Raw genomic sequence first — 24,926 nt, 5'->3', positions numbered from 1 at the left:
ATTGTGGTACTTTAACATGAAGACTCTGTGCTGCAGCATTTTTTTGTTGTTGTTGTAATAACAGTTGATCAACAGTGTGTCTAATAAGACAGTATGCCGACCACAGTGACAGCAACTGTTATATTGATAAATTTAATACTGTGCTCTACTGAAAACCCTTGGACTTACATTTATATTGCAGCTATATGGCTGGATACATAGATGACTGCTTTGAACATTGTCATTAGATTTATTTCTCTTATTCTTTTGCAGTTGCTTATTTTAGACAATTTCTTTAAATAACCTCAAAAATATATTTAATTTTACAAAACATTTACTGAAGTTTCTGTTTACACTATCCCTACTAGAATTTATGAGAAATTCTAAACATCTGACAAATATTTCTAGTATATAAACCCGTATCTATCAGATGCAGTCTCACTTTAGCATCCTATTGTAAGTACCTGTATGCTGTCATTGTATTGATTATTATAATTTAGATGTTGGTATAATTCATGCTTTGAGACAGTCCCATCTTGTTCAGGGCCAAGTATATGCATAGATTGCAAATGTAAAAATACTTTGCAAAGTAAAGTTTTGATCACTTCTAGGATTTCTTTAAAAATTTCTGGCTTGTAAATAAATATATCAAATAGAAACAGCTTTTTAAGAAAAAGAAAGTAGCATTCTGAATCAAAGCATTAAACTACTCTCTCATCTCTTAAATTTGATGCAGTGAATAATTGTGCCCAGATAAACTATCAAAATTTTCTCTCTGTGCAAATAAATGGTCTGGAATTTCTCAGACACTCCTGTTCTGAATTGCTATTTTAAAGTCTATTCACTTCTATTTTTCCCTTCAGTTCAAAGATCCACCTTCTCTATGTATATTTAACAATTTCTATGTTTACTGCTCATTTAGAACTTTGCAAGTATATGCTACCATAAGTTCTTGAATATCGAAACATAATATTTTTAAAAGGCAGTCAAGGCACTATTTTAAAAACTAAAGTTTCATGAAAGAATTATGTATTTTTATCAGTCACTTTAGAATTATGCTGGAATATCATGATGAAATATACCTAGACATTGTTATCTTAGTCCTAAAACTCCAGTACTATTTTCTTGGAAATTAATATTAACATGGAAATATTTGAAAGTTATGTATGAAAGTTATGTTTATGCTATACAAAACTATAAGCACTCTGCCTTTTGATAATAAACAGTAATATTAATATGGGTTTACTTTGTTAAACTTACATATGTTTTTAACAGTAGTTAAAGAATGTTTTATATCTATGCTGTAGATTAAGAGTATATTGTATAACAATGATATTTAGTTTGTTCTAGGTATTGTTTGGCTAAAAAGCTGGCCAGCATGCATTTCCAACAATATTTTGACATTAAAAGCTCCAAGAAAGCTCTTTTTGGTGAGGGCAGTTGATAACTTTTCATTCATAATTAGCTCATAGAGAACCGAGAGACATTTCAGGGAAATTGAACTGTCAGTGGGTAGAAACAAGCATTTGACCTCATCACATTGAGTGGGGCCCATCATAATTTGTTCATTTGGTGCCCATCAGCCCAGCCTCATCTCTCATACGGCACCTCGCTGACCTTCCCTCTCCAATTCCACTCAGTTCAGCTTTAATTATGACTCTGCAGACCCGAAGAAATATTGCAGCTTGCTCTCAAAAACCCTGAACTGCCACTCACCAAAAGATTGGTTTTTAACAGGTAATAAATGCCCAAAGGAAATGGTGCTCTGTCCCACACAGAGTAAAGCTGGACTGGGGGGTGCGGTGTTGTTATTTTTTTTTTTTGAGGTATCCCTGCCTTTCAGTTGTCACTTTCCCAGAAAAAATTTTATTTCATACAGACAGCAGGAGACAATTTCCAGTACTATAAGGTTTGGGCTTGGCAATTTGAATCTTGTTTTTGAGATTGAAAGGAGTTTTACTTCATCTGCTGATCCAGAATTGTATTAAAGTAGCCAAATATTACTTAAAACTGAAAATACTAATAGAAGAAAAAGTGGTGTGGGGAGGGGGGTTATGTTTGTTTAGTTTTGTTTATAAATGATAGTTACTGAAAAGCTCTAAAACTTAGTCTGACACTTGAAAACTGATTTTCTTCTCTAACAGGAAATTAACTAAGATTCTCTTACCACCATTGGCAAATCTTACTGTAAAAGTGATTATAATGTGAACAATTTAAATGTGTGACAATTGCAGAGGAGCTGTGGTTTGCCAGTTTACTGGCAAGCATTATTTAATAGTTTTGCCAAGTAACTGGTAAGAAAGCACAAGATCTGAGTGAAGAAAATACGAATTGCTACTGATTTTAAATTTGCAGTTCCATCTTAAAGAATGTTCCCACAAATTTCTGGGCAAATAAAAATATTCAAAACTACAGTACTAGAGAGTGTATCCTTGTGGTGAATGTTAAACTGTCAGCAGGATTTTCAGGTCATTTGACAAAAAGGATACAGGTGCTGTAGCTAGCAGTGAAGGTGACTGCTAGTTTCATCAATCACTTTGCCTTTCTTTAAGTTGATACATAATGGACCCCTTCAATCAGCTTCCTTGTTCTTTGTCACTTGTTTAGGAAGAAGAAAAAAGAGGGTGGAAGGGCTGGAGTTTAAAGTCAAGGTTATAAAATGAATCGTTACTTATTTACACAGGATAAGGAGGATAAGTCAGAGTGAGAAGGGGTTCTTCATAAAATGTCGAGTTTGTCAATGGGTGATAATATGCGGTTTGAAGCTTCGTGCAGACCTTGAACAGTGACAGTAGTTGTCAAAGCAGTGATTCTGAACCAGAATTTAAAAGAAGACATTGTTTAGTGACAGAAACACAGCATGTGCCCAGAAAACGTGCTAATCAGTGTTGAGAGTCACAGTAAATGGTGATCCAGTGACAAAGTTTGTTTAACTGCAAAACCAGAATTATAATAGAAATAGAATATAAATTTATGTATCACCTGGAATGCTGTTGATACGTGTTAATGTAACACACATTAAATATATGTAATAGTCAATTCAGCTTCATTACAACTGTATGCCTAATACCTTACTTTTTTGAGGTATGCAGAGTTTTTTTTGTTAAACTATCTGTGCAATTGCTGTTCAGCAGGTTATAATATATTAAATTTTTTGCCCATATCTTACATAAAATAGAGAAACATGGAAAACTGAGTTTTCTGATGTTAAGATTTCTTACATTTCATCTGCAGCACAACACTGTAAGATTATGATGAATATTTTGAGGACTGTGCATCAGAATAGGAGAGAAAATGTTGAGCTTTAGATACAATTATTCAAAATACAACTTCTCATAGTTCTGCATTCAAAGACTCCTGCTATTGCAGTAAAATTTCTTTAGAAACCTCCTTCCTTCAGCTACATCTATGAATAGCATGTGGGTTTTTTTAAATTACTGGTTAGTTTTGGATTTTGGTACAGAGTGATGACTCCAAAAACCATAGCCATCCTTTATAATTTTAAATTATGTCATTCCAGTTCCACATATATCTAACTATCTAGATAGTCTATAAATTGAAATTAAATTCCTCTTGTTAAATATCGATATAAATAGAAGTAATGCTTTTTAAATAACAAAATGTCTTGACTGCTGAAATTTTGATTCTTTTTTAGCTTGGCATACTTGAAAAAATAAATAACCAGGTTTTGGTTGATACATATAGGACTGCATCCGCACTTTTACTTGAAAATCATCACAACAAGGCATGAAACACCTAGTATTCAAATTATAATACTGATATTTTTGTCCAGAAATGTTAAGACTAAAGCTTTTTTGAGAAAATAAGTATTTGATCATTGAAGGTAAAAGCTAAGCGTGGGGCTAACTCAAATAGTGGACAGATGTTACTGCAAATAGGCCATATCTTCCCTGTTGTGCACTAGTAGTATGTTGCCACATGACTTGTAGGTGAGCAGTACAAAGCAAGTGAAATGCAAGGACACTGCAGTTGTTAAAATGGGGTGACTTGGAATCTTTTAAATTATGTCAATGCAGATGCATTTTAATTTGCTTTAAAAGTTCTTGCTAACAGTTGCAGGAAGGGGACCCCTTCCGTTACCCACCTCCAAATATGTGTTAAGATTGTTTTTAAGAAGGTTGGTAAACGATGTGCCATTGTGTTCTCAAATCAAAATAATTTGGAAATGTTTTCTGCCCTCCTGTGCCACAGACACTAGAGGATACTGGAGAGACAGAAGACTCCTTAAAAAGGCTGTGGAACAGTGTTATGATTAAGCACTGTATCATCAAAGATAGGAATTTCTAAAAGCTTGCTTTAGTCCAGTCTTTTACCTTATTTTTACATGCTTTTCTCCTGATGGCTTGGTGAATAGGGCCCTGACATACTAAGACTAAAAAAAGTCATTCTAGAACCTTCATAATTAATATTGATTTCTGAAAAGTTGATAAAAATTTTCATTTTTAACTTCTATTCACTTGGGTTAAGAAACATTTCCATCTTTATATGTTTGCAAGTGTTGCTTGTTGTTTCTAGTCCCTGACATCTATGTTCTTGATTTGAAAATGGCAGAAGAATGGGGAAAAGTATATTGGTAAGAATTCTAAAATAATCTTTCAGTTCCATAGTGCAATTTAGGAGTTCATGACTGCAAAAGGAAGTTTGTGTAAAACTTTGCTATTATTACTTTGGAATGTTTTATGAAAAAATGTACAGTGTTTACACTGAAGGACCTTTCTAACACCAGCAGCATTAGAATGTATGGCTGCTACGTGTATCATAAATTTGAACTATGAAATACATTTGTGTACTACAAGATGTTTTAAAATGAACCAACTTTTAATAATGGTCAGTCACAATCTTCCTGCTGCTGCATTTATGCTCAGTGAGGTAACAATCTGTGTCAGTATTAGACAGCAGTAGCAGTAATACCTTACATTAGTAGGACCAAGATAATTCCAAAAGTAGATGAGAAAAAGTTACCTAATTTGCCATCAATCATCCACATAGCTAAAGGCCTTAACCATAGCCACAGCTACTGCCTGCGTTCATTGTCTGCGTCTGTACAGTGGAGCCTTCATTAGAGACATCCATGGGGTGAAGTTTTTGACTGGAGCATGCTGTGCTTGGTGTTGCTTGCATTGTTCTGAGCAGTGTGGGTGAGATCGAGTGGTGTTTCTTCTTATAAGTGTGAAAGGTCATTGTGAAGGATGAATAAGACATTTGACACCACAACTTTAGTTTCTGAGTAAAAAATGGAAATGTGCTTTTAAAATTAAACAGACAAGTAATTGGTTATAAATAAACTTCTTCATTGCTTAACAGACTACTAAATAGTGCATTATTTTTTTACTTGTTTTTTAAGGATGGAAAACAAAGCTTAAGGAAAGCTTGAGGAAAACAAAACCCAGAAAAACTATGTTAGCATGGCCTCAGGTCAGCTGTAATTTTTTACAGTCTAAGGACTATGGATTTGTTTAGGTTAAAATAATATGTGTATAATTAAATAAAACTTGGAGAAAATTGTCACATCAATATCATGTATAAGAGATGTGGTGTGGTACACAGAGATTCTTCTCCTGCACTGAGGAAGTGCTGATACAGATGTCTATGTGCAGCGTGTTCAGTGCTTATTTCAGGTTTTTTGTCCTTGTGAGTGGTCTACTGTGCATTAGGATCATCCTGATATAAGCCAAAGTAACGTGTTGCATTCTTCAACAACAATGTAGTGAACTAGGTTCAGATATAGTCATGTGAAGGCAGTAAAGATGTAATTTACATTTTGGCATTCATAAATACTTGTACTGGATTTTGAATATAGTGTATGAAAGGCAGAATTCACTTTGGCTTGTGGATAATACTGTGCAGAAGTGTTTCAATTATATTATACACTTATCCTGATAGATGATGTCCTTTTCTGGGAAAAAATTTGAGCTAGATGCTTCTGTTGAAAGGGACCAATATGCAGGAGTTGTTATTGTATAAATACAACTGTAAGATAATACATTATGGCCAGTAGGGTTCAGTATTGTTTTCACTTTAGAGGTCTCTAAAGAACTGGCTGTTTGCCAAAAATCAAAATAATATACTAGAAACCATTTGTAGGAACTTCTTTGAAGTCATTTAGACTCAATGCCAAAATCTATATTAATCCTCAGCAATGTCTACTATTTCAAATTCATCATTAGGATGCAAGGCAAGGCTGACACTCTGTTTTTCTAACTCCTAAACTACTTCAGGTAATCATAGAATCAGAGAACCATTGAAGTTGAAAAAGATCACTGTGTCCATCTGCAAACCTTACACTGCTGAGGCCACCACTAAACCTTGTCCCAAAGTGCAGTTCTCAGACTTTGCAGTTTAGTGGTCAGTGGAAGAATGGAATCACTAAATTGAAGTAAATTACTTGGTTTTGTATTGAGAGAATGCTTTTTCCTTGAAACACCTAATGACTAAGTGTTTCATGCTGCTTGATGAAAGTCTCACATATGCATCAGCTACCAGACCATCTGCTTTTCACCTCATGGAAGCATACATAGTATAAAAGGATAGAAAATCTTGGGGTATCCCATACACAGATAAGAAATTCACCAGTTTAAGAGTAGGAATTTTCTGTTAGTGTTACTGCAAAAAAATTTTCCTTGGTATCTATTTAAGCCCTTTTTATAGTCCACTAATGATCCCAGCAGATCTTCTGGGGGAGAATGTGTACCTCTGAATTTATACCAAGGTTTATATCCCATAATTATGTGACTGACTTTAGGCCTTTTCTTCATGATTGTTTATAACTCTGACTTAATCGTGAGAATATTCCCATTTTGTTGCTACTGAACTTTTTTCTTATGTGGCATTTTAAAAGATTTTACTAATATTTTCATTGGATTATTCATGTGATTCATTATGTTCAGCAGAAGAAAAAGGCAAACATGCCAAATCTCAAATAAAGCCAGGTGTTATTGTAACACAAAGCTTTAGGCTCTATTATTTATGCAAAATGCAAGCTGTCTCACTGGCCCCTAGTTACACAGAACAGGTGCACACTTTGTTTTGAAGTTCTTGATTTTTGGTATGGAACTACTATAGTTTTCTGCTGTTGAGGTTAAGGCCCAATTCTGGTTCTTTTATATCATGTATAAAAGTATATATTTATATATATATAGTATATATTGCTCAAAGAGTAATACTTCCTATTGATACTGAGTAACTGCAATTCTGTCTAGTTGATGCTATTTTAAGAAAACCATAGGAAAAAGTCTAAGGGGTATAAAAGTATTAGAAAATAGATAATTTAGTACTACTGAAGATTTTCATCAGCTCTAGATTCATAGCTTATATCCATAAGCAGGTGGAAAGCCTGTGGGTAGGAGTAGAGACTGAGGCAGCAAAGGGAACCCTGTGGCTGGGGTCTGCTACAGCTGCCTGACCAGGGGGAGCCCATTGACCAGACCTTCCTGCTCCAGCCACAGGAGGCATTGAGCCCACAGGATCTTGTCCTGCAGGGGCACCTCAACCACCCCAGCAGCTGTTGGGAAAGTAGCTTGGAGGGCTGTAGGCAATCCAGGAGACTCCTGGAGTGTGTGGAGGATAATATCCTGACGCAGGTGACAGACAGCCCTGCTGAGGGAATGTGTTACAGGATCTGTTGGTCACCAGTGCAGCTGAGCTGAGACACCAAGACTGGAGGCAGCCTGGGCTGCAGGGGTCGTGCATTGGTGGAGTGTGCAGGGCTGAGGGATAGGCTGATGATTGGGTAAAGAGTAGAAGTCTGGCTCTTGAACTTTAGGAAAGCAGAATTTCAGTCCTCTGGGAACCTAGTCAGGGGGATCCCCTGACAGGCTGCCCTCAGGGACGAGGGAGTAGAAGAGAGCTGGCAGATCTTTAAGGAACTCTTCCATAGAGCACAAGAGCTGGCAATCCCCAGGAGCAAGAAATCGGACAAGGAGGGCAAGAGACCGGCATGGCTGAGTAGGAACTTGCTGGTCAGAATTAAGGGGAAGAAGCAAATGCACAGGCAGTGGAAACCAGGACAGGTGACCTAGGAAGTTTTAGGAGTTTAGAGATGAAGCACCGTTGTGTAGGGAAGGGATGAGAAAGGCCAAGGCGACAAAACTGGAACTGAAGCTGGCAAGGGACACAAAGAATAACAGGAAGGGCTTCTACAGGTACGTTAACCACAAAAGGAAGGTCAAAGAAGGGGGACCCCCTCTGATAAACAACACTGGAAAACTGAAGAATGGGTAACAACAGACAAAGAAGAGGCTAAGGTACTTAACTTTTGCCTTAGTCTTCAATGGGAAGCTCTTTCCACACCTCTTGACTGCGTGGCTAGCAGGATGAGGACGGGGAGAGCAAAGTCCCTCCCACTGTAAAAGACAATGAGGTTTGTGACCACCTGAGGAACCTGAATGTACCCAAGGAGATGCATCCCAGAGTCCTGAGGGAACTGGCTGATGTAGTTGCCAAGCCAGTCTCCATGACATTTGAAAAATCACAACACTCAGGGCAAGTCCCAGGTGACTGGAAAAGGGGAAACGTGGTAGCCATTTTTAAGGAGGGTAGGAAGGAGGACCCTGGGACCCTGCTGACCTGTCAGCCTCGCTTCTGTGCCTGGGAAGATGATGGAACAGAAACTCCTGGAGGCTGTGCTAAGGCACATGGAGGAGAGGCAGGTGACTTGGGACAGCCAGCATGGCTGCAGGAGGGGCAAATCCTGTCTGATCAAGCCAGTGGCTTTCTATGATGGGGTGACAGCGTCAGTGGGTAAGGGAAGGGTTACAAATATCATTTCACTGGACTTCTGTAAAGCCTTTGACAGTCTACTACAAATAGGAGAAGCTGGGATAAAGGGAGGAGACTGGGATAATGGAATTTATCCCATATGGATAATTTATCCTATAAGTGGGCAGACTCGGATGAAGTGGGGTGTGGGGATAAGATGGGATCCAGGTGTGAAATGGGATAAGGGGATAAGTGGGCTTCCCTGCGTTTTTGGGCCCCCTTCATCCTGCCCTCCTGCTCTCCCTATTTTGCCTCCCCATCTGTCTAACTGGGGACATGAATTTGGTGCATGGACAATTAGATTGATAAGAAAGTATTTGAATGTCCATATTCAGTGGGTGATGGTCAGCATCTCAGAGTCTTGGTGGACATCAGTGACAAAGTGGTGTCACTCAAGGACTAACTAGTGTTATTTACTATCTTCATTAATGACATACACAAAGGGAACAAATACACCCTCAGCAAATTCGCAGATGTCACCAAATGAAGTGGTACAGTTGCCACATCTGAAGGACAGGATGCCATCCAGAGGGACCTGGACAAGCTCTAAGTGAGGACCCATGGAAGATCATGACAAGACCAAGTGCAAGGTGCTGCACCTGTGTCAGAGCAGCCCTGGTACCAGCCCAGGCTGGGGGATGGACAGATCACAGCAGCCCTGCCCAGAGGGGCTTGGGGGTGCTGGTGGGTGAGAGGCTGGACATGACCCAGCCATGGGCACTCCCAGCCCAGAGAGCCAAACGTGTCCTGGGCTGCATCCAGAGCAGCGTGGGCAGCAGGGCCAGAGAGGGGATTCTGCCCCTCTGCTCTGCTGAGACCCCACCTGCAGGGCTGCATCAGCTCTGGGGTCCCAGCACAGGAAGGACCTGCTGGAGTTAGCCCAGAGGAGGCCAAGTTGGTCCAAGGGATGGAGCACCTCCGCTATGAGGAAAGGCTGGAAAAGAGGAAACTTTGGAGTGACTTAATTGCAGCCTTCTGGTACCTGATGGGAGCCTACCAAAAGTATGGAGAGGGACGTATTACAAGAGCATGCGCTCACAGGACAAGGAGGATGGATTCAAACTGTAAGAAGGCTGGTTAAGATTAGATATTGGGAGGAAATTCTGTTCTGTGAGGGTGGTGAGACACTGGAACAGGTTGTCAAGTCAAGCTGTGAATACCCCATCCCTGGCAGTGTTCAAGGCCAGGTTGGATGGAGCTCTCAGCAACCTGACTTAGTGAAAGGTGTGCCTGCCCCTTGCAGGCACATTGGAACTTGATCTTTATGGTCCCTTCCAATCCAAGCCATTCTATTGTTACCTTGAGCACGTGATTATTTTTGAAAGGATGATTTGACACCATACAAATATTACAATAAAAAAACAAAAAAGGCAGAGAAACCCATTAATTTTAGCAGCTTTACAGAGGCAGACAATGGGCAGCATAATAAAAGCAGTCTTTTGTTTGAGATCCATCTCTGGGTGATTTAAAAATCAGTGGAAGCTATTTGAGAAGCTTTGGGTTTTATTTCTTTTGAGTTTTATTTTTCTTGCAAGGTTTTGGAAACAAAAGTATTAATCTATCAATATCGAAATCAAGTAAGAATTTTTGGAACTCATTTTATAATGTCTGAAATTGTCTGATACCACTAACAGTTTGAAGATAGTGATCATTAACATGGTAATTTTCAATTAGCCTCATTCACATTAATAATTAAGGGAAGTGTGGAGCCTAAAAGTTGGTGACAATGCGAAAAGAAGGGAGTTAGGATGTATTAGAAATTGAAGGTGTTCCTAGCAGACATCACTTTTAGAAAGTATTTAGTATATAGAGAGCCCTTAAATGCACTTTTGGTGGAAAGTGTCTTCAGACTTTAACATATGTCCTTGGGTGTCTGATGTCTAGATAAATTAGCCCAAATTAAATAACAGTATCCAGTTGCTTTTCTTAGATTGTACAAAATAGGAGCTAGCCTCCTTGCTTGTTTGGTTTCCTTGCTCCCTGTAAGGGGAATTCTGTTATTACTTTGACAGTCATTATTGTGACTTAGGTATGCTATAATGTTGAGATTTCCAACAGCCTCTTGAAATAATGCAGACTAGGATGCTGACATTCTTTGCTTGCACTTTATCTTTTTATGAATTAATAATTATTTTTGTAAGAGCTGTATAAGGGAGACATTGCCTTGTGACTGTGAGTAATATATAACTGTTAATTGAGCAAAAGGTCATGTTTCCTGCCAGTAGTTGACGTTTGTTTTTCTGTTTTTCCATTTTTATACTAATATTAAAAAATTATAGTTAAGTGCTCTCATGGCTTCAGTTGAAAGATCATGTAAATGTGGCTGGGCTGTGTGATAGTCCTTCTCTTCTTAGCTGTTGCAGAGTTACTGGAGCATAGCCTCACCATGAGTGAGAGAGAGATTATAACTCTCACAGCTCAGTAGGTAATTCTTGGATTATGTCATGGATATTGCCAGTAGGAGGATTACTTAGATTAAATGATGTAGTCCACTGCTTTAATAGAATTTAAATTAGAGGAATAGAATTATAATTTTCATTATCCTTAGAAGCAAACTTTTTTTTTCAATAATGCATGTTTTATCCAAACATATGTACACTTATGAACTAGGATCAAGAATTAGTCTATGTTCATTATTGCAGGATTTTTAAACTAAGGAACAAATACAAAAGAAAACAAACAGAATTTTGTGTCTGTAGTAAAAATAGTATTAATAGTAACAATGCTTCTTTAAGGTCCCTCTCAAACCATTCTGATTATTTTTGACCCTGTGGTGCTTCAGACAGGAATGTATGTGTGCCTCTCTTCTGTAGTAGGTTTAATAAACCATGTAGTGCTTTTTACTTTAAATAATTATGGAAAATAGTTTTTTATATCAATGTAAGCTTAATTAATAAAGACTTACTGAGCTGGCAAAAAGCTCACATGTTCATATTGGGAAGATTCTGGTTTGCAACTAGTCTTCTCAGTTGTGGTAAAGCAAGCCACAACTACTATTATCAGTGATTACACTTTTCCCATTTTTTCCCCATGATGGGGTGGTGGGGGGTGGCAAAATCCTAATGTTGCTCTTGCTCTTATACAAGAGCTAGTTTAAAAATACTTTCAGTTCTTTTAGGGTGATGAATTATCTTTCAACATGTGCAGTCAGCCTTTTGGCCAGTCTGACTGGTACCAATATAGTGTAACCATATGGTATCACTGTGGAGTTCCTACATGTGGTTGCTTTCAGTCAAAATGGGGTGGGAGGGCAGTCAATATTTTAAATTTTTTTATTGTCTTTCTAAACAGCTGTAGAAAAAAAGTTTTGCAAGTTTAATCTTAATAATCTAAACCCAAAAAAGCAGACACGCTCTGTCATAAAATAACTATTAGTGACTAGTTTGTATCCTATAAATCTAACTTGAGTTGATAATATGGTCCATTACCAGCTAACTGCACAGAGTATTTTTCATTTTACACTCTTCAGTTACTTTTTAGTGAAGTGTTAAAAAATATGAAGCTTTTCTCCTCTCTAAAATTGCACACTGTCTGTCTGTTATTAGGGAGATAACAGCTCTTATAAATGTTTCAGTAAGCGTTAAGTAGACAGTTATGTGCACTCTCATTCCACGCTTATTTGCTTACTGTAATAAACTGATAAAATATGTGTGGTTTGTCTCTGTGTATCTGCAGGCATCATGAGTCACATAGATTTCCTTTAGAAATAATGTTGTGTCTGCAGAATTGATTGGTTATTTTCATAAACCATCCAAAGGTACACAAATGACTTCTATTATTTAAACATATGCTGTGTAAGATTTGTAGGAGATTATCTCCTGGTTAGTAGATGCTTCTTGTTCTCTTAACTCTGTGTGGTTTTATTTTAACCCCAGAATGATTGCAGGTACCTGCCCCATGGCTTTTATCGCAACTGCATTAAAAATTTTAGAATTAAAACAATAAATTGTTTGTCAGACTGATGCAGCTGTTAAATACATCACATTACAGTCACATCGGCCTTTGTCAGTTCAAAATCCTAGGTAGCAAGTAGAGGCTTTGAAAATTCTAATTTTCCAGAATTAAATTGTTTTGTTCAACATATATATGTTTTATTTATTTCTAGTACTGCCACATTAAATGCGAGTGAAAATTAATGTTCTGTACAAAGAAAGATGACTTAAACATAATGTCATTATTCTGATTGTCCTTTGCATTTTTGCTGCTATGTATAGTATGATGTTGAAGATAAAAGTGAATGGGCTCACAAGCTTTTTATTACTGAAACAAGAAGTAATGCTGAAGGGGACATATACATAGATTAAAATCTCTAAAAATCACAGAGAGGATTCAGTAAAACTTGAATCAGTGTTACAATTTAAGTATAGTGAGATTTTTTTTCTCTGTGTGTATGCATTTTGGAGCAGCTCATCCTGGGTGCCGTCATGCAGCACATGCAAGACAACCAGGGCATCTGGCCCAGCAAACACAGCTTTGTAAAAGACAGAGGTCCAAAAGGCTGAGACCCATGATGTGAGGTTCAGCAAGGCCTGTAGCTGGGTCCTGCCCTTGGGACACAACAATCCCCGGCAGCATCACAGGCTTGGGCAGAGTGGCTGGAAAGGACCTGGGGGTGCTGGTGACAGCAGCTGAACATGAGCCAGGCTGTGCCCAGGTGGCCAAGAAGGCCAATGGCATCCTGGCCTGGCTCAGCAATAGTGTGGCCAGCAGGAGCAGGGCAGGGATTGTCCCCCTGTCCTGGGCACTGGTGAGGCCACACCTTGAGTGCTGTGCTCAGTTTTGGGCTCTTCACTACAATACAGTCATTCTGGTGCTAGAGCAAGTTCACAGAAGAGGAGCTGGGAACAGGTCTGGAGCACAGGTCTAATGAGGAACAGCTGAGGGAGCTGGGGATTTTATCCTAGAGAAAAGGAAGCTTAGGAGGGACCTTACCACTCTGTACAGCTGAGGGTACAGCGAGGTGGGGGTTGGCCTCTTCTCCCAGGTAAATAATAGAAATAGCCTCCTGTTCTGCCAGGGGAGGTTTAGGCTGGGTATTAGGAAACATTTCCGCACTGAAAGAATTATCAGGCATTGGAATGGGCTGGCCAGGGAAGTGGTGGAATCATCATTCGTAGGAGTCTTCAGAAAGCATGTGGGTGTGACATCTAGGAACATGGTTTGCTGAAGATGGTAGGGCTGGGTAAACAGTTGGACACAGAGATCTTTTCCAACCTCAGTAGTTCTGTGATTCTGTATATCTACATGATGGACATCTGACAACTTTTTGTGTTTTCATTCTTATTAATAAGTACTATTAAAAAAACCAACCATAAGTTAGCACAAAGAAGCTAGTGTACTTCAAAATACTTGTGTTAGAATGAGTTAAACATATATCCTAAACTTATTAATGAAAATGGGAGAATCATTTCATGAAATAACTTTTCTCTTACGCATAGCCTTCTTAAATTGAATTGAATATTAAAAGTTAGAGGCTAAGCTTAAACTTCAGACTTAAATTCCATCTTAAACTTGACTTTTGTTCATAATTTGAGTAATGGTTTAAATAACATGCTAATTTGACTGCTAATAACCTCTTACTGTTATTGTCTCCATCTGTGTACCAATCAGATATTCATTATTCAAAGTATTTAGTTTATTATTTCTTGACAACTGAGGGGTTAAGAGTTTGACCTTGTCTGTTATTTCTAGACAACTAAGCAGATTTTTAGTCTGTGCAAATTTTTAGTTTGTGACTTCTTTTCAAAGTTGTTTTGAATTTTCAGTAACTATGAAGGTCCATACAAATTATACATTTTCCATTCATTTTGTGTTAGCTGTAAGTCTGTGTGATGTCACAGCTCATTTTTTAATAAATACGGTTTGAAGTGACCCTGATCTTTCCTTAAAACATGTGTAAAGAATTCAAATTCACTTGTCTGCTTATTTCTGTATATGCCTTACTTTTGTACTTTTGTGCTCATGATTTCCTTGTCAGTAGTATCTTGGAATACACACTGAATGTCTTTTTTATCATGCTATTTCTGCAGGATAGAATGGACTGAAATATCCTTGGGATTTTTCTTGTTGCATCTAGCTGCAAGACTATTTAAAAAGTGTCAGCACCCTTCTGCTCTGTATAACTATGTTTTTACTATTTCACCAGTGTAATTACTAGACAACAATTTTGTGGTTTTAAAAAGAGAAACAGAAGACAATCTCTCACTATACTTTCACTTTCCACAGTGAGCTTGGGAATACCCTTGAATTCTGATGCATAGAATGTTTCTTGGAAAAAAACAACTGTTTAACTGTAACTCTTAAAAAAATGTGATAATGTCATACCTAACTGTAAAGCTAAATAATTGAAAACAGTTTTATAGTGGAAAGTGAGATGGATATGACAAAGATATTTTCAGCACCAGAAATGTTTTTAGGCTCTGTTATCTGGTATCTATTACTGCAATTTGCTTGTGCATTTCAATATGTCCTTACATGTTTCTGGTTCACTAAAATTCCAACTCAAAAGCAGGTGCTCTAACTGCGTGAAAAATGCAATATTCAATTGTCATTTTTACTGTTCTTGACTTACAGCATTTCATAACTACTGTGTTATATCTAACAGGTCACTATGCAAGTCTCTGTGCCAACAAAAACACATGAGCTGCTTCATCGAATGAGTGGGAAAGGATTAGCAGCTCATTACCACTTCTCAAGACAGCCAGGCATTTTTGGTGATCGTATGGTACCTGTGCAAGTGACAGTAACAAACACAACTGATCAGAAGATAGAGAATATTCACATTGGGGCGAAGAAATTACCTCCAGGCATGAGGATGCATGAGTTTAATCCAATAGGTAACCATATCTTATGTTAAAAAAACAGACTCTTAATCTTCATCAAAATTTCCAGTACAGGAAAGTGGTTTTGCATACGTGTATACTCATGTATATGTGTGGGGCAGGGGGTGTGGATATACACACATGCACACACTCATCAACTATCTGCTTGTTAGGACAAAATCTTTCTGCATCCCTACAAACTTTGATTCTCTTAGTGTCTTATTTTAGACTGGCTATTACGGGCTTCTATTAAAAATGAGGTTTTGATTTTATATTCATAATTATTTTCTTACAGAGCTTGAAATCAATCTGTAAATGTATTATTTATATTGATGGCTCAGAGCATTGTCATTTTTTCCTTATGAGCTTATGAGAGTAGAGTGGAAATGTATGTTTAGTTTAGCTTGTACATGCCATAGTTCCACAAAGTGTGTCTGCTTAGACTAAATTGTTTACTTTCTAATCAGGATAGTTTTTTTGCTACATTTCTGTCTGTGGAAAAGAGTATAAAACTTGAGAAAGAGCACAGATCACAGCAAGTTTTTTTCAGGAGTAATACCTATGTACACAACCTGTTTTCTTTTCTCAGTAGTTCTTTACTTTAGGACATTGTGGTGTAGTCAGAAGGAACAGAGGTGTCTCTGTTTCGTAGTACAAATTCTTCTTCAACAAGCTACATTATTATGTGAATTTGTATCATGGTAGAAGAACACAGGAGCATGTTCCTAAAGCACAACAGTGAACTAAAGAGTATTCTTTGCTTTCAGTTGTTAAGATGTTTGTGTTAAATAGCTCTAAACTATTGAACTACTTTTTTTTTTAACATAATAATGACTATAATAATAATAATAATAATACAGATTTACATCAAATAGCTGGTGTAAATTGCAAATGCAATTGCTCAGTGCTATAATTTATTTCAGAGTTAAAATTAATAATAACAACATTTGCATCTTTGTAATGGTACATACTTGATCAAGGCAGTCACTTTTAGAACTCTATTAGTTTTTATTTTTTAAGTGAACATTTTACTGCTAATTCCTCAAACCAAGTCCAGCTCAGAATTGAGATGTCAAGTAAGTTTTGCTGATGAGCTTTATTTTATATCTCTACCTCTAAACATTTGAAGAAATAAAGCACAAAGGCTGACAAGTAGAAATCTAGATAAATCAGATCGGGAGATACTGTACCCACAATAACAGTCAATTAACAGTAGCATTCACTTAAAACATGGGGGGAAAAAGTGGAATTAATAAATTATTCACTTCAAGTTCCTTGAGCTCCACCTCAATCCTACCCTTTAAAGTATTCGTTTCTCCAAGAAAGATATTGTGGTATCTGTCCTGCAGAGCTGTTGGTTTCTTTTGCAGAAAATAAGCTATCCATCATCTGTTGTTCTTCCAAAAACGTTATTTTTCTTGCTTGAATTCAAATTTTCTGTATTCTTTGTCATTTTATGTAGAACTAAGTCTATAAACCCTCTTCTTACTACATTTTGTGTTTCCAGTGTTTGGAAAACATATCCTGTAATTTACCTAGCAGACCCAATAGAAGAAGAGTCAGTGTAGATAGGTATTCCTGCTGGATTATAAGTCTAGTTTTGCCTTAGTCACTGAAGTTACTGTTGTCAAGTGTCCTGATTCTTCCAGTGGAAATGGTTCAAATTATTTCACCCAAGTCCCTGTGCACAACGTTTTCTAGTTCCTAAGTGTGTTTGAAACTCCCTTTGAAAACATTAAGCTCAAAGGCTTTGGTAAAGTTAATTCTTTTGATCTGAATTTGATCTGGAGCCTGTCATCTTTCAATGCTTTAAACAGACTCCTTGGAATTCTTCGTTTTCTATTCACTTCCTAGTGTAAGTTTAGACTTTAGCCACCAGCATTAGCTCCATGTTTTCTGTATTTTTACAAATTTAATCTTGAATTAGTTAAATTTTATTACATTTTGTCATGGAGCAGCTTTCTGCTTTCAGTTCCTGAAAAACATTAGATACTTTGTGGATAATCTGGAAATCAGACATTTTTCTGCTTGCCTAATCCTTTTTATTTTAATTCCTCTCTTTTAAGCATGCTTTCAGCTCTTTGTTGTAATCTTGAGAAGACAAAGTCTGCTTCAATGCTTGCTTTTACTTATGTAAAGAAGAGCTTACAAGGAAAAGCCTTTAATGAAAGCTTTATCTCTACAACATTAGGGAAACAGTGTAGTGATTTAGCCAAGAATCTAAGAATAAGGATGTCTCTTGATATCTTCACTGCCAAGAGTGTCTCAGTGTGCACTGCTTGTATAGCACAAAGTGATCCTCCATTAAGTGTTCATAATTTTTCTTCACCCTTCCAAATTCCAACTAATGCAATTGGAATGCTGAGATACAAGTAAACCACAGTAATTAAGTAGTAGTTAAAGTTCAGCTTATTTTCCATTACGGTGTGTTAATATAGATTTAATTTCTTGTGTTTTGCTATTTACTAACTAAACCTGCAAACCAGTGTTACTGAAAATGAAATCTCAGTGCTGGATCTGTGGACAATTAGAAGAATATCACTTCAATATATAATTATTTTCTGTAAATATTTTTCCTTTCCTTGCTTTTCTAATCCAAGGTATTATTTTGTTGATGGGGCTCTAAGACTGAAATGGCAACATTTCATGTGCATTAACTGCGTGGGAGGGGGAATCTGGGATGCTTAAACATGCAAGTGTGACATTTCAGTGATACCTACTTGTAATAAAACTACAATTATTGGATTTTTTCTTACGGAGCTTTTTGGGGGTTTTCATTATGTCAAGTTTGAGGGGGTTACATCTGACATCTTCTGTTGGTCTTGCATGGGTACTTCACCTGTTAAAAATCTCTTCATGCAGAGTGCCTTGAGCCTGGAGGATCCATTACTGCTACAATGGGTATTGACTTCTGTGATTCTACCCAGACAGCCAGTTTCCAGTTATGGTAAGTTCTTGGGAGGGGGAAGGTAAATTTTTGCTTCTGGAAGGTAAAAGTAGTGCTCACTGGAAGTCTATTTAGTGGTATCGGACTCACTATTTTATTAAATATTCAAAGAATTAAACAAAATTTACAACATTATATATATCCAAGATGTTTTAAGAGAAATAGCACATTATTAGTGTTCAGTTTTACTTTCAGAAGCTTTACTTATTTGTCTCACTCTTCTTGGGAGTTTTCTTGTTAACACTGTCTTGAAAGGAGCAGTCATGTCTGACTATTCTGTTGTACTGTTTCATGTGTGTTCTTCTTGTAAGAAATAGCAAGTCAAAATGGCACATAGTCTGAGCAGTTTTAGTACCCTAAGTCTTTATTATGGCTGCTTGTGGTCGTTGTGACTGCCTGAAAACAACCCCAAAATTTGCCCGCCAAAGAACTTTGTTCCTCATGCTGTAGATTCTTTTAAATCAATAGTGAGAATGAAATCGAGTAACAGGCTGGCCTGCTAAATATTGTCTAACATGCCTGATCTACATTTTTTATGTGGTTATTGGAGCATGCAAGGTCTTCTTTCTACATCCTAGGTTAGTGGGGAATCCATTCACGCACTGAGAATTCTGGTACAAACTAGTATTTGAAACCCAGGTAATTTACAGTAGCAATGTCCCAGCATTGGGAAAGAATGGATGGGAGAAAACTCACACCTTTTTTAGGAGATTTTCAGGTTGACATGGTGTTTTAAACTGTGCAAAGGTACTACACAGATCCGCACAATTTTATATTTTATAGATATACATACATACATACATATATATATATATATATATATATATATATATATATTGAAATAATGGATTATTTACATGCTTTGTTGCAAGAAGCTCAGCTTTCAATATTCAGCAGAAAAGGAGGGATACTGAATAGACATTCACATTGATGCAATTTAGTTTAAGGGAATCCCTTTGTGAAAGTTCTATCCTTCCTTCAGAAAATTTCTGTAGCAATTTTTAGTGTACTGCTAGTAAGCACAGCTTGTTCAACTGACAGGTTATTGAAGATAGCATGAAAATCCTAACAATAGAGATGTACCAAGTGACTCCTAAAGTACTACTGCTAAAATAACATTTCTTGTTCTAGGGGCAGGGAGGTTTTACTATTGGATTTCTTTCTTTCCATTTCTCAAACTTTCCCTGTACAGTGAATGCTCTTGCATAGTCAGTTTACACATAATTTGTACTCCCAGCAAAATGTCTGCAGCATGTAGTTTAAGCACTGTTATAGCTGTTCTGTATGCTGTTTGCTGGAATTTTGAAACAGCTTTAAACCATAGCCTGATGTTTTTTTGGAAAGGAGGTTCCCTTGTAGTCTGTGCAATTTCACAACTGCTTCAATAGACTTTGACTCTCTTTATCTAAATACATTTTGAGTTTTTTTAAATAGTATATGCTCAGTTTATCAAGCAGAAGCATTCTTTTTTAAATAAAGCAGATATTTTTCCTTCAAGTATGTGTTTTCAGTCTACCAATGATTTGATTTTTAACTTACACCATTTATTGCTAGGAATCTCAGCAGTGATGAGGATAAGCAATGTAGCATAACACATTGATTTTATGCAGATCATCACCTTTATGTTTTGGGAGGTCTGCTGTATTAGTGATATATAAAAACTGATTACTTTCTCCAACATTGCCTAGTAATTGTTTATTATTTTCCTATTAGACAAACAAGACAGATCAATATTCCTGAACACCAACCAGACTATGAGTAACATCACTGTAAATAGATTTGCCTCAGACCTCAGTGGTGTATTCATTTTAATGATTTAGACAATGTGAGTCCAATGACAAAGCGCTCAAGCTAAGTTTAAAATTAAATTAAGAATAGGAATTGCTTACTTTGTTCCTTTGCTAATTGATAGGGACTTGTTTCTTTGCCATTAGTTCCTAGAAAATAGTATAAAAATAGATAAAATGTTATTTGCGTTAAATTTGCTATTTTACACTAAAAATGTATTTTGTTCAAAATCCTATTGGTCTTCAGTATCACTGCAGAAATTGTGCAGTGTGGTGTTTTGGGAGAAATGTCTCAAAGAACTCAGCTGAAGGCTCTGTAACTTACACTTTTTAAAAATCTTTTATCCAAAAGAAGGAATGACTTCTAGAAGTTTGTCAAAATGTAGTTGAAATAATGTGCACACAAAGGTGTCTATATTCTCGTATTTCCTATTAACATATCTCTGTGAAAGATGTTGTCAGTTATTTTGTATTTTTGCTAGAAGCATGTTCAGCAATAAAGTGTTCCTGATCATAAGAATTTTCTTTACATTGTTCTAAGAGGAGCACTTTATCTTGCATCAAATGTAATTGATCCTGAAGCAGTGTAATCACAATTACTCAGTTTCTTAATTGGCCTGCCCAAAATCAGAAAATGGAAACCGATCGGCAGTGTTTAAATCAATAGCTTTGTAGTAAAGCTTGTGGGGGTAGGGACGTAGTGGTAATGGGTAGATCAATTGGTCTTAGATGCCAATCATGGATAGTGTGTTTTGCATAGCAAACACTACTCTTCTGCTTAGGGGTACTAGTGGCTTGATAAATATAAGGTGTATAAAGAAAAAAACCCAACATGAGTTGTAAAATATTTAGATCTTTTTCTAAATATGTTGTACAAGTCAAGGACAATGAAGGAGAAACTGCAATATAGAGGTTTGAAGGAATCAGCTTTGAAAGACCTGCCTCTCAAATACTATTTTTGGTAAGCAAACCTTACCAAGATAACACATCTAATTAAAGTGGGGTGAAACGCCTTAACTTGAAAACTGTGCCTTATTCATTTATTTAGAATATGTATTAAGATGTTCACAGCATGTATTTGTAAGGAGAACATCTCTTCATTGTTATTTTTCTTGTGCCACCTCCTTGTTGAGGCAGCTGTTTCAGACACACTGGTGTTCTGCATGATAATGCCTGTCAAGCAGAAAGTCAAAGTGGACTAAATGGAGGAACTTGGCCTTTTAGAAGATCTTTTGAATGTTGATCTTTGTTTTTGTGTTACTTTGTTCTCATTTTGCAAGCAGGATATACACAGCTTAGAAGTTTAAAGCAATTTGTTATTGGCTTACTCACATGCAAGGTATGTTGCTAACTTGTTGAATTACAGTTAAATTTTAGTATATTCACCATCTGAGTAAGAGACCTAAGCCTTAGCTAAGCAGGTAGGCATCAGCTGAGCAGAGAAAAGCTTGGAATGGATCCTAGCTATAACAGACTATCTGCCATATTCCACTGACTGTGGAACTACTACTTTTTTTCTCCCATGTCAGATCTTAAAGATTTCCACATCAGTGTCTTTTCTTGAATCCCTGAGCACCTAGTGTTCACCATTTCAAGAATCCTACTACTTCTGTTATTTTTATTGTCTTGCATGTCTCTACCTTTCAGATATTCTAAAGTCTTTCTCTCAGCTTACTAGTTTTTTGAGATATCTGAACAAAGATTTGGGAGCTTTTCCACGTCAGAATTTTGGCCCTGGATCCTTTGAATGAAAATACTTGAATCCCTTGAGATGAAAGACAAGGAAGGTTATAGAGACAGAGAGTTACAGCATATACATGCCCTTACTCTATTTTTTATGTATGTATTTAGTGTTATGAATTCCTGTTCATGTTTCTATAACTCAGTAGGTAAATCTCCAATTTCTTATAGGTATGATGGGTGACTAAAAATGAAGGGGAGATGTCCTTTTTACAGCATTGGAAGCTGGAGAAGAAAGCTTGTCTTTACCTTTTCTTTCTTATTCTTTTAATCCTCTTTTTCCAAATTATCTTAGTTGTGCCCAAAACCATTAAAGAACCACAGCTTTAAAGATAAAATTGATTTATGGAGAAGCTGTTATCTTCTTTTTTCTGTTCTTTTGAAAAGTACAGAGGGAGTTGTTCAGCTTTCTTTGAAACTATTTGGTGTGGGGGAGATGTCCATGCTATGCATCTCTTTCCCTAGTTTCTGTTTCGCATGTCTCTCCCCAGTTTTCTCAAGGTTTAAGTGCAAAGAACACAATCAGAGCTCCCAAGAAGAAAGAGTAATCAAATAAAAGCAACAGCTTCTGCACCTTTCATTATTTTTCAAAATAACTAGGTAATTGGAAAATAGTGTGACATGACAGAGGTTTTTAACTGGTTACCTTATATTGGCCTTTCTTAATGTCCCAGTGTCATCAGAAGGACCCTCTCCTGATGAGGAGAATGCATACTCTTATACAGTTGTTATGCTGATGAAAAAGGAAGCTCTCTGTTCATCTCAACTGTCCTTACTATATAAAGAAAACATTTTGTTGATTACTCCAAAAGAGTTTGGTGTAGCAGAAAGAAGCTAGCAATTTCTTAAATTAAGTAAATTTCGTGAATGAGATTTAAAAACTTTGTTCAGTCTGTTTCTGCAGGTTCCATCTTATTGTAGAAGCTTTTGCTCTGAATTTTATTTTCAAAGGAAGAGATTTTTTGCAGCATGAAATTCACTTACTTCACTCTGTTTTGATGTAGAAATCTTCCCAAGCAGAACTTCTACCTACAAAGCACAGTAAATGAAGAGGGTTTGTTGGATAGCAGTCAGTATTTGAGTGCAAGCATGCGTTCAGTTGTAGAAGCTTGCACAAAGGCATCTGATTAAAATTATGTCATGCAATATGTTATGGAATATATTAAAAGCTAATGTTAGAGATGCAGGATTGTCTTCACATCACTGTCACTTGCATTTTCACTTTTTTCTTGCTGTTTCCTTCCCTAGTGCTTTATCAGCAGATCACCAAGTTGCTTATAGATGTAAGACAAGCAATCTGGTACTCTTCTCTTTATTTCATTACTCTAAAGTAGTCAGTTGGCCCTATTCCCGAACACAATTATGCCCAGATAAATAACTGACCTGGAAAAAAACAAGGCTGGACATGAACAACTGCTTTCATTTGTTCTATTGTTTGGCCTTTTTGTCTCGTAGAAGCAGGATGCAGTCCTTTCCTTTCTTCAGCAAGACTATGAATCAAATTTCCTATGCTTCTCCATTCTGTGTTTTGTTTTGCAGCAACTTTATTCTCTTAGTGTTGCTCTTCCTCTTATGTTCTTTCTTCTAATATTTGTGGAGTTTTTTGTGAATACAAGACAAAAATAGTAGGCTGGTTTGGGATAGATATATTCTGAACAAGCTGCTTCTGGGAGGGAAATAAAAAAGGATAGTATAAAGAGCAAGAAGAATATTCCTAGTCTGATTAGAATATTAATTTATTAAAAACCTTGGAGGTTAAGACTTTAACCACTGCTATTGTGGAATTTTAAAAGAACTCATTCACAAGTATTAGTATAATTTACTTTAGTTTTAAAGAAGATTTTACTATCATTGTTCTCAAGTCTTTTGTTATGGTAGAAAACTTTTTCACCAGGAACTCTTCAGAGCCAATTCTTTAAAAGAAAACCAAACAAACTGAGAGAAGACAGTGGGAATAGCCAAGGGTTTCAAATGACAGGTGCTAGCTACTCCCACTCCATCTGCAGACATCTACAGAAGTCTTTAAACTGTGCATGTTCTGAAGGGTTGAATGTTAGTCTTGCAGTGTCATTTATCGTGGAGCTACTAAGTCTCCCTTTGTTCCTGTGGGAGCATTATTGTCTCTCATGTGTTCATCTTGATGTGTGCATCAGAAGATAAATTCATGTGGTACTTGGAATTGAATCATGAAAGTGATGTCTTTTAAAAATACAATATGTACAGTTTAACAGTTTTTAAGAAGTAAGAGTAACAAATCTCTAATATTATTTGCCCATAGTTCACAATTAAATACTAACAGATTTTTCAAGCTACTGTAGGCAAAGTAGTGTTGTCAGACATCCTCAACTGTTTGATCCTTTCAGAGCTTCCCTCTAAGAACTTCTCATTAAGTATTCACATTCCTCTAAGGCTGTAACTTAACAACTGCACATGCTAATACCAGAAAATGCAGTCTTTAATTTTTGAAATCAAAAAACATGTTCTGTTGGCCTGAGGAACTTTGGGTATTTTTCCCAGTAAGCTTCATCACCTTGATCTTCGAGGAAAGTTAAAGCAACACCACCTGAGAGATGCTTCAGTGCAGGCTAAACTAGTTGTCCAGCAGATTTTTAAAAGTTAACTTAATTTTTTGTTTAAGCATCATTTATATTAACTGTAGTCTTGAAAATATAAATTAATTAGTTAAATACACTGAAATTCAGTTCACTAGGTATTGGTGGAAGTTAAGTAGTTGTATTGCAAGCCTCAGTTTTATGCTCAAACTTCTCCGTTAGATATCTGATGAAATCTCCATCTTTGCAGATACTTAGAGCTCAAACAGACAAGTCCATGGGCAAAGTGAGCTAAGGTGACCCTCACTTAAGCAGGAGGTAG

The 24,926-nt window shown here is 36.8% G+C and overlaps 1 protein-coding gene across 6 annotated transcripts in view; it reads left to right on the top strand.

Moving 5' to 3' along the window:
- Positions 1-24,926, top strand: part of AP3B1 (adaptor related protein complex 3 subunit beta 1) — a 155,743-nt gene that overhangs the window by 109,624 nt on the left and 21,193 nt on the right. For all 6 annotated transcript variants that reach the window (XM_014261067.2, XM_014261068.2, XM_088054116.1 and 3 more), the window contains 2 exons: positions 15,362-15,593; positions 18,441-18,525. In XM_014261067.2, the coding sequence (XP_014116542.1) occupies positions 15,362-15,593; positions 18,441-18,525 (317 nt within the window). The remainder of the gene's footprint in view (positions 1-15,361; positions 15,594-18,440; positions 18,526-24,926) is intronic.

The sequence above is a fragment of the Pseudopodoces humilis genome, chromosome 4 (genome assembly GCF_049639895.1).
Source record: "Pseudopodoces humilis isolate 2021_Gansu_Grassland_sample_001 chromosome 4, ASM4963989v1, whole genome shotgun sequence".
NCBI classification, from domain to species: domain Eukaryota; kingdom Metazoa; phylum Chordata; class Aves; order Passeriformes; family Paridae; genus Pseudopodoces; species Pseudopodoces humilis.
This window is presented reverse-complemented; position numbering and strand designations above follow the sequence as displayed.